The sequence below is a fragment of the Alligator sinensis genome, unplaced genomic scaffold (assembly GCF_000455745.1).
Source record: "Alligator sinensis unplaced genomic scaffold, ASM45574v1 scaffold432_1, whole genome shotgun sequence".
NCBI lineage: Eukaryota > Metazoa > Chordata > Crocodylia > Alligatoridae > Alligator > Alligator sinensis.
In genome coordinates, this window is record NW_005841998.1 from 2,429,275 (window position 1) to 2,439,326 (window position 10,052).

The 10,052-nt window shown below is 41.4% G+C and overlaps 1 protein-coding gene across 1 annotated transcript; it reads left to right on the top strand.

The window, feature by feature from the left end:
- Window position 1: 1 nt before the first annotated feature.
- On the top strand, window positions 2-4,182 carry GPR75 (G protein-coupled receptor 75; the record flags this gene model as incomplete). The annotated part of the gene is made up of 1 exon (XM_025201587.1): window positions 2-4,182. A coding segment is annotated over one exon (1,464 nt), but the record flags the coding sequence as incomplete, so codon positions are not given.
- Between the last annotated feature and the right edge of the window lie 5,870 nt (window positions 4,183-10,052).

A 10,052-nucleotide genomic window follows, 5' to 3' on the forward strand; every position in this document is an offset into this window, starting at 1 on the left:
CGTGGTCTTCTGCCTGGGCTCGTACGGCAACCTCATCGTCTTCCTGTCCTTCTTCGACCCCGCGCTGCGGAAGTTCCGCACCAGCTTCGACGTGCTGGTGCTCAACCTGTCCCTGTGCGACCTGTGCGTGTGCGGCGCCGCCGCGCCCATGCTGGCCGCCCTGCTCTTCTCGGCCTCGGCCGCCCCGCGCCTGCCGCCCGCCTTCTGCTTCACCTTCCACCTCACCAGCTCCGGCTTCGTCATCATGTCCCTCAAGACGGTGGCCGTCATCGCCCTGCACCGCCTGCGCATGGTGCTGGGCAAGCAGCCTGACCGCGCCGCCTCCTTCCCTGGCACCCTGCTGCTCGCCCTGCTGCTCTGGGCCACCAGCTTCACCCTGGCCGCCCTGGCCACCTGGAGGACCCGCCGCTCCCGCCTCTGCCTCCCCGTGTCCCGCCCAGCTGCGGGCGAAGGGAAGCTCATTCTGTACCTGTATGTCATCGACTTCATCTGCTGCGTGGCCGTGGTCTCCGTCTCCTACGTCATGATAGCCCAGGCCCTGCGGAGGAATGCCCAGGTGAGGAAGTGCCCTCCTGTCTTGGTGGGGGACGTCTCCCGCCCGCAGCCGTTTGCCGGAGGTGGGGACGGTGTCCAGTGCACCGTGCCTGCTTTGTACAGGAACCAGAGCTACAACAAGCTTCAGCACGTCCAGGCCCACGGCTACGCCAAGAGCCTCGGCCAGCTGCCAGGCCCCGCAGCCGGCAGGCTGCAGCTGGTGACTGCCATGAACTTGTCGGCTGCCAAAGACTCCAAAGCTGTGGTGACCTGCGTGGTCATCGTCCTGTCGGTCTTAGTCTGCTGCCTGCCCCTGGGCATCTCCTTAGTGCAGGATGTGGTGTCCAGTAACAGTGGCTTCCTCCTCTACCAGTTTGAGCTGTGTGGATTTACCCTTATTTTTTTCAAGTCTGGATTAAATCCTTTTATATATTCTCGGAACAGCGCCGGACTGAGGAGGAGAGTCCTTTGGTGCCTGCAGTATGTAGCCCTTGTTTTTTTCTGCTGCAAGCAGAAGACGAGGCTTCGAGCCATGGGCAAAGGGAGCCTGGAGGTTAACAGGAACAAGTCATCCCATCACGAAACCAATTCGGCCTACATGTTGTCTCCAAAACCTCAGAAAAGATTTGTGGACCAGGCTTGTGGTCCGAGTCACTCCAAGGAAAGCGTGTTGAGCCCCAAGGCTTCTGTTGGACATCAGCACTATGCTCAGAGCAGCTCCACCCCAATGAATACCCGTATCGAACCCTATTACAGCATCTATAACAGCAGCCCTTCCCAGGAAGTGAGCACCCCAAATGGCTTACAGCCTCTAAACTCTTCTTTTGGGTTTGCCAAATCCTATATTGCCACACACTATCATACCACTAACGACCTGGTCCGGGATTACGACAGCACTTCGGCTAAGCAGATCCCAGTCCCTTCAGTTTGACTTGGAGTATGGTGCCAGAAAAGCTTGTCCAAACTTCGTTTGGTTTTCTGTCTCCCCTTGTTCGGTTTATGAATGATTACTCTCCATACAAAATTACAGTATTGAATCTGATTTTTCTAGACAGCGGCCAATTAAAAATTACGATTAGTGTTAATATTCAGTGATTTGCACTTGAACTAACCGTTTCCTCGATATTTTCTTGAAAGCGTAGGGCTTGTCATTAATAAAAGAACAAAAAGGCGCCTTTTAGATTTGTACCTTGGAATTGTTATAGTAGGATATTTTTGTTACTAAATCTTATGCTGAACCCTGCAGGGCATTGGAAATAAGTGATTAAGTACATCATGTGGGAAAACATCTAAGAAAATAGCTTGAAATTTTGCCAGCATTATGGTTCGCTAAATTACATATTTTACTGTATTTTCAAGAATGCAGAAAACAGTTTGCATGGAATTGGGTGGGGGCTTGAGATCTGTTCTAAAGTGACCTAAATTAAAGGCATTTCCCTTTGCAGGGGTTGAAAGAAGAAATAATGTTTTCTTTTAGCAGGTGCCAATCCTACTAAAGGCTGGCATATGGTATCTGAGTGAAATCATGACTATTTAAGTCAGTGGCAGAATTTTCATTGACTTCAGTAAGACTATGATTCCACCTTGAGTTGTCTCAAACAAAATTAGGTAGTTATAAAAATAATGGTATATCGCTACCTGTTAGGAAAAATACTTGCAAGAAGCCATTTTCTTTCTTATATGATAAGAAGGACTTATTAAAATTTGCATATGTAACACTTGATTTCTGTTGCACCTTTATTGTAGGCAGTGACATAATCATATACCATGAAATGGATATTTTAAGAAGTTTTTTTTTAGCTACTCAAATGAATTGCTGTGATGCCTACTGATAGGTGTTATTTAAAAGTACAAACAATTTAGGAAGTGTTGATATGCTGGCACTTCTTGCTAGCACAGTTCCTTCTGTAATGTTCCAATTTACAAACTAATACATGAGGAACAGTGTTTTTTTGTCTGTGACTATAAATATGCAAATGTGGGGGATTTGAATCTGACATTTTTGTGTCATCGAATGCAGATGTTCCTTATTAATGCCTACAATATAAAATGACCAAGCAACGATATTACTACTGCTCTTTTTTTCAAATGATCTTATATACTAAAACATTTACAATCATTCTAATGATAAACTGATATCAAGGTAAATATTTTTTTTGTCTACTACACTTTATCTGTAGACCTACGCAAGGAGCATATAATAGAAGTGACATATTGTTATAATTCTGATCATTAGTTTTGTTGTCTAACATTTATCAAAATGATTTTTTTGGCAGCTTAAGAATTTGGCAGTTTAAGAATTTTCACTTAAGAGGCCTGATTTTGAAAACTGTCCATTGTTTTGAATGACGGTTTACTTCAACAGGAGCTCGGTACCTCCAAAATAATCAAGCCACTTACTTTGGTGCCTAAATAGGGGTTGAGATGCCTCCTTTAAGGAATCCATTTGGAAAATGTTGGTATACAGTATTCAATTCACAGAAATATATTGGTGGGTTCCTTGCAAACAATGTGTTATATTAGAACAGGAAGATATTCAGATCATTGTAATGTAAATTATTACAGTTGTAGTTTTTTATTTTTAGAAACTAAACTATTTTACAGTGTTCCTGTTGAAAAATGTTGCATTAACAGGTTTGGGGTTTTTTTTAGTTTACATTTTCTTTAATTTTGAATAATTTACAAAAGGCATAACATTATTGCAATAAGTGAACTCAAGTTTCTAACACAGATGTAAAGTTGAGATAATTTCAGTGAGTCTTTTCTCTCTGCCCAGATATTTTTTTCTGCGATAGACTCACATGGTTATCGCTAAAGTGACTATAAAAGATAACTCAAAGGTTCACAACTCTTGTTGGGTTTTTTTTTGTCTTGGGTTGCTCTTTAACACAAAGATCCATAATTTGGGGAAAAGAATGGTGCTATGGGCTTGATCATGGGTCTTTTAACTCAGCATGGGTCTTTTAACTCAGACTAAACACTGATTGTAGAAAATGGTTTGGATGGGGCATATCATGGGACACTCTGGTCCTAAGGAATGACTGCAGGAATGAGTCTTATCTAGACTTAACATGCAGATCTCTTTTGCAGTATCAAGGAAGTCGGTGGGAATTTTAAGTGTGCAAAAACTTATGGTAGGTTTCTTTTAAATCTGTAAAGTTTGTAAAGTCCTTTTATGTTTCTCAAACTGTGCATTTGTTGAATTCATAAGCTTCATAAAGTGACCAAATATTAAATCTTATCTGTCTTAGCCATAAAGGTTGTTTGTATTGAATATCTGTGTGCTGAGTCGCGTGCACGTGATTTAGCCTTCTGATAGTAGGGTGCTTTACTGCCTTCTAGAGAGATTTTCCAAAGAGACAAAAGTCTCCTGAATCTTTCTCTTTTTTTTTAAAGTATTTTTTCTTTAAATTCACTGTTGATGAAAATTCTCAGTCTTCCTGCCAAAGAACTATTTAAAGTGTTTGCAGAATTGTCTATAAAAGGATAATACCTCTTTTCTTAATTGCAAGAAAAACACTGTCTGACTTGAGTTGCCCATAATATTAAACAACATAGCTCTTCAAAGAGTGGTGTGGTTGGTATGGGCAAATAAATATAGATTGTATTTTGAGACATAGAGTCTACCTGTATTTCACTGAATATCAGGGAACCTGGGATAAAATCACTTATTTTGACCCTGTCAGATTGGAATCCTTTTATATGGGCACAGTACCAACAGAGAATAGAGCATGGTTGCTACCTCAAAGAAGCTGAAATCTAATTGAAACAAGAAACAATGTGTGAATATTGATGGGATAGATGGGAAACTTGTATAAAGATAAGTTGAAATGAAAGTAGACTAATAAGCCTGCACATCTTGAAGGAACAGACAATACAGTCAAATCTGGTTAATATGTCGTTCCAAGGGGATTGAGACAGTTAGCCATGTTAATTTGAAGTCAGGCAGAAGGCAGCACGTAACTAATTATCTATGAGTGACTAATAATCAGTTCTTATCTGTTTTCAGCTTTTCATGCAGTGTACTTTGCATGCCATACTGAGACACAGTTAAGAATGATTTTTGATATTTACCATGAAGAAAAAATATATTTTAAACAGTCTAGTGAAAATTATACATACATCATCTGGCTTGCTATATTAAAGTATATGATTTTACAGATAAATGCTTTAATGCATTTAATACACCTGAAAGGTGGTTCCAAAGAGGATGGCGCTAGACTGTTCTCAGTGGTGGCAGATGACAGGACAAGGAGCAACGGTCTCCAGTTACAGCAAGGGGAGTTTAGGTTAGATATTAAGAAACATTTTCTCATTGGAAGGGTAGTAAAACACTGGAACAGGTTACCCAGAGAGGTGGTGGAAACTCCATCCTTCGTGCCACTGTGCTGCTTGGCGCTGCTTGGTAGAAAGGCCCTGGCAGGGGGAGGAGGGATGAGGGGGCAGCTATCTTGTCTGCTGCCCTTCATGCCGCCCCACCAGCCGGCGCCTTCTGCTAGTAGTGAGAACTGCTAGCTCCCACTAGCAGCATTTTATTTTAATTACGTTTTTGTTTTTTGGTGGGTTTTTTGGTTGATTTGGTGGACAATCCCAGACTTTGCAATTTCTGCAAAAACCATGAAACTGGATTAAGTAAGTCCCTATAAATACCTTGGCTACTAGAAAGAGATGGAGCACAAAGCAGGTTATGTGAGAATTGGTCACTGGTACCTGGTGTCATCAGCAGTTGACCTGTGCTTGTTTACATGAACACATTTTTTGTTTAAAAGATACGTTAACAGTTTTTACAGTACATTTGTTGATTTCTAGTGATGAGGTTGATTTCTTCCCCTGCTGGGGTCGTTAATGGAGTTGTCATAAAGACTTTTTTATTGCCTTTAACGGTATGAAAGCTGAGGTTTCTAATAATTTGTTAGATACATTTACCAAAATACAAGACAAGGTTTTTTTCCTCCAATCAGCATGAGGGGAAAAGCCCCTTGCCTTATATTTGGATACAAGGAAACTTTATTAAATACATTGTCTATCATTAACTACTGCCAAAAGCAGCATTAGCTCAGTAATGAAAACCAACTATGGAGTCAATTAAATACAGCTAACACTGAATGTGCACGAGTGTGCGTTCCTGAAAAAAAACCCAAAAAACAAAAAAATAGGTGTGTGTTCCCTTTGCAGGGAACTGGCACGGGACCTGGAAGTACTGCAATACCAGGCCGGCACCAGGGGGCCCAGAGCTTGCCTTGACACCCTCCTGGTGCCCAAAATGCTACATTTGATATGCTGATAGGAACCTACCACAAGGCTAGGTTAGTACAGCCCATCTAATTAGATGTATGGTAGAGTCTATTGCGTGTAGTCCCCCTCGGCACCTACCTTTTTTCAAGTCATATTGAGCCACTATGTTGAGTACATTTTGACTACAGGTGACCCTTGCCATTCACGGAGGATACAGTCTTGAGATCCCTGCAAATGGCGAAATCTGTGAATGTGGCACTGCGTTCGTGAATGTCATGAACACAGTGCCACTGGTGGCTGGGGGGAGGGGGGGCACGGTGGCGATGGCAGGAACCCAGCTGCAGTAAGTGTGGAGCTCCTGAGGAGCTCCTGTAAGTGTATTTAAGATGCGGGTTCAGCATTCACGAATATTTGAAACAGCGAATGCCAAACCTGTGAATAGCGAGGGAGGGTTTCCTGTATTTCATTCCCGCAGCTGAGCTGAGCTGTGCCTTTCTTTCCCATTTCCAGTTATTCTTGTTTCTTCACCAGCCTTAAGTGTCTGGCAAACATCACAAAATGTGCCCCATACATTTCACCCAGAACCCCTCTGTAGCCTCCTCTCTCAGCTTGTTGCATATGATTAGTGTGACCCCACCCTCCATAAGGTGTGGCCAGACCCGGTTGCCCTGTGCCACATCTGCATATACATTTTTGGAGCATCCCAGGACTTGACACCAGTCATGAGATGGGGGGTGGGGGTGGCAAATTAGCACATGGTTAGCACATGGCTCCTTTGTGAGGGGTATCTGGAGTACACACACATACTGAACAGCGCTGAGCTGTGGGGTCCCCATGTCTTGAAATGCTGTTGACTGTGCTGGGGCCCAGTCCAATAAAATACATGATAAATCATGAGCCTTCTGGCTTTGGACTAATACACATAGTTTGTACTATGTATAAGTGGATTCATAAGTGCTGCTTATTTTTTTATATGTGCAATAGAGCTCATTTCTGCAGTGCTGATTCTCCTCTACACCCACTGAAATTTTTTAGCTTTCCATATCATTCTAACAATTATTACAGTGTTTGGTCCTTGAGGTTTTCCATTTGTGGAACCCAAAGTACTGTACAAAGGAAGGAAAGTTAATTGTCTTCATTTTACAGATTTTACAGTGAAGTTGAGGTTTTGAGCACCGATGTGACTTATCGACCATCACAGAAATGGACAACTGGTCACTGGTAGCTGCTGACATTAGCAGTTGACCTGTACTTGTTCACATGAGTATGTCAGGGATTGCTGTGAATTGGCACTCTATAATTCATAGGACAGAACCCTTCAGTTGAGTGCATCCATGATTTTCTTCTTCCAATGGAATAACTGTCTACTAAGAATGTGTGGGATCTCAACTGAAAAGGTAGCCAAAGAAAACTTTAAATTTCTTGTGTATGTCTGTGTATTAATTTAACTCATAACTTAATAACATGATAATAACATGTTAATAACATCATGTTATTAAATTATGAGTTAAATTAAATCCTTAGTTGTGGATTAAATTTTTGGATGCTGCTATAATAAATATTAGATTTTTGGATCATTCCCAGTGGTTGAAACGTGCATGTGGTAATAAGATTGTTGCTGTTTCAAGTCAGTCAGTATAAATTGTTTTATGTTTTATAAATCATATAATTAGATTGTGACTTGCTTTGATCATGTTATTAAGCTAGGAGTTAAATTAATACACAGACATGCCAAGTGAATGGGTTTGGGTAGGATAGCTGTGTGTTTGTGTCTCTTTCATAGTGGTTGGTATGTAGATGATAAGAGCCAACTACTCAGTACAGTTTAGCTTGAGAGGGCACCTTGTGTCTTTTATACATAATAAGGTCCTGGATCTGTAACACTGACTGGTGTTTCTCTGTGTTCAGGTGGATTTTTTTTGCAAAAGTGGAGAAAGAGACACTGTGACAAAATCCACAGGTTCCTGCAAAGCTGCAGTTAGAGCTGCAAAACTGAGCATCAGTTGTTGTAATATAGAAGGTTTGATTTAACACTGTAGCTTGGTAGCAATCAACTGAAAAGCAAACCTAAAATTCAAATCTTGAGCCAATAAAGACTGACAAAGCCCAGTAGTTCAAGTACAATGACATACAGACTCCATTAGGAAAGTAACTATAGCAACAGGAAGGAAAGTAGTTATAGTACTGGTGTCCACTTAGTTATTTGCTATGACTTCAGTGTTTTAGCTTGCTTTCTTGGACAGAGAGAATGTGGGGTTGAAACAGCACAAATGAGGTGTGTGTAAACAAAAAGGGCTAAGGTAGGAAGTTGAGGAAACAAAGATGTGATACCTGGAAGCCTTGTTTCAGTAAAAACTGAATTCAAGAATGTTTCTGATTAATCAAATAGATTTTGATTAAAGCTGAGTTATTTAGCTGTAACTTTACTAGCAAGTGAAAGTGAAAATAAGTTACTTAGTCCTCTTGGCCAAAGAACATTTGGCTGAAATCCTCAGTTGTGCATTAAATTTTTGGAAACACTATACAAGTATTGGATTTTGGATCATTCCCAGAGGCTGAAATGTGCATATGGTAATAAGAATGTAAGAAGTGCCATACTGGGTCACATTGGTAGTCCACATAACCCAGGATCCTCCCTTTTTAAGGGAGGGTTTATAGTTTGGTGGGCTGAGACCCATGATCCCTTTGGCGCATTGAATAGGCCTGTCCCTAGAGGGACAGTTGCCATGTCTTTAGTGACTTCCCTAAATAAGGGAGGCTTAGAGTGTTTTGCTTGTAGGCATAAGACCATGGTTCCCACGGCACAGCAAGTAGTCTTGTCTCCAGCTGTGGCAGAAGTGGATACTATAGAGCAGGGGTAGTCAACTCCTGGCACAGGTGCCAGAGTGTGGCATGTGAAGGCATTTTGCTTGGCGCACACACCTTGGGGCAGACAGCAGAGAAGGGGCCGGGGTTGCACTGCCACAACAAGGATCGGCCCCTTTGCAGCTCCTCCTTTGTCTGCCCCTGCCATGCCAACATCTTACAAATCGAGGTTGCAGGTGTTTTTGGCACTCTGCCCAAAAATGTTGCCGACCCCTGCTATAGAGGGAAAGCATTGAACTGGATGTTCTAGTGATCTATCCCTTTTTCAGTATTCTCTCCACCATTTTAGATTTAGAGATGCCAAAGGAAACATCTCCAACTGATCTGTTCAATAGCTATTAATAGGTCTATCATTCATTAATTTATCTAGTCACTATTTGAACCTCTGCCACCTCGTATGGCACTGAATTCTACAAGTTAACTACACATTGCATAAAAAATACTTTCTCTTGTTAATTTTAAACCTGAGGCCTACTAATTTCAGTGGGTGCCCCCTAGTTCTAGTGTTTTGTGACTTGGTGAACAATAATTCCTGTTTACTTGGTCCACATCCCTCATGACTTTATGGACCTATATTATGTTTTTCTTAGCCTTCTTTTTTCCAGACTGAACTGTCCTAACCTTTTGACTTTCTCCTAAACTGAAGATTCCTAGCCTTTTTAGTGTTTCTTGGTATGGCAACTGCTTCATGCCTCTGATCATCTTGGCTGTACCTTTTCTAATTCTACATCCTTTGTGTGCTATGGGGAACAGATCTGCACACAGCAGTCAAGATATAGGTGCACCATGGATTTGAATAATGCATGATGTTCTCCATTTTGTTTTCAATTCCCTTCTTAATGATGCTCAACATTTTATTGGCTTTTTTGGTCACCACTACATACTGACCTGACATTTTTTAAATCTGTCTACAGCAACTCCAAGCCCCTTGAAAACTTTCAAGCCCCTTGAAAACTGATATAGTTACCATTTTTTAAATTGGAATTATGTGTCATGCCCTATTTTTTATTCCTTAGGATTTCACAGAAATTGCATTTAAGCATAGCCAAACTGTTATTAGCTTTTTAAAAAATCATTTTTTTAGTCCCTGAATACAATAAACTCTCTTCCTACCAGGTTTTATTTATGTATTAGATTTACATGTCACTGCTCTCAAAAATGGTTCAAGGCAGCTTACAATACAAATAAAAATAACAAAAACAGAATAAGCTTATTTATACATATTTATGTGGATGAGGTGAAGTTTTGTGCCTAGCTCCTTTTCTTCTTATTACAAAATAATTGTTTCTCATACCAAAACAAAGAGTTTTCTTCCACAAAGCGATTTACTTAACGTTTCAGACCAGGGATGGCAGAGCAGCGTGGGCAGCCTGTGTGTGTGGCATGTGGCAGATCAGGGAGGGGACAGGCAGCACAGT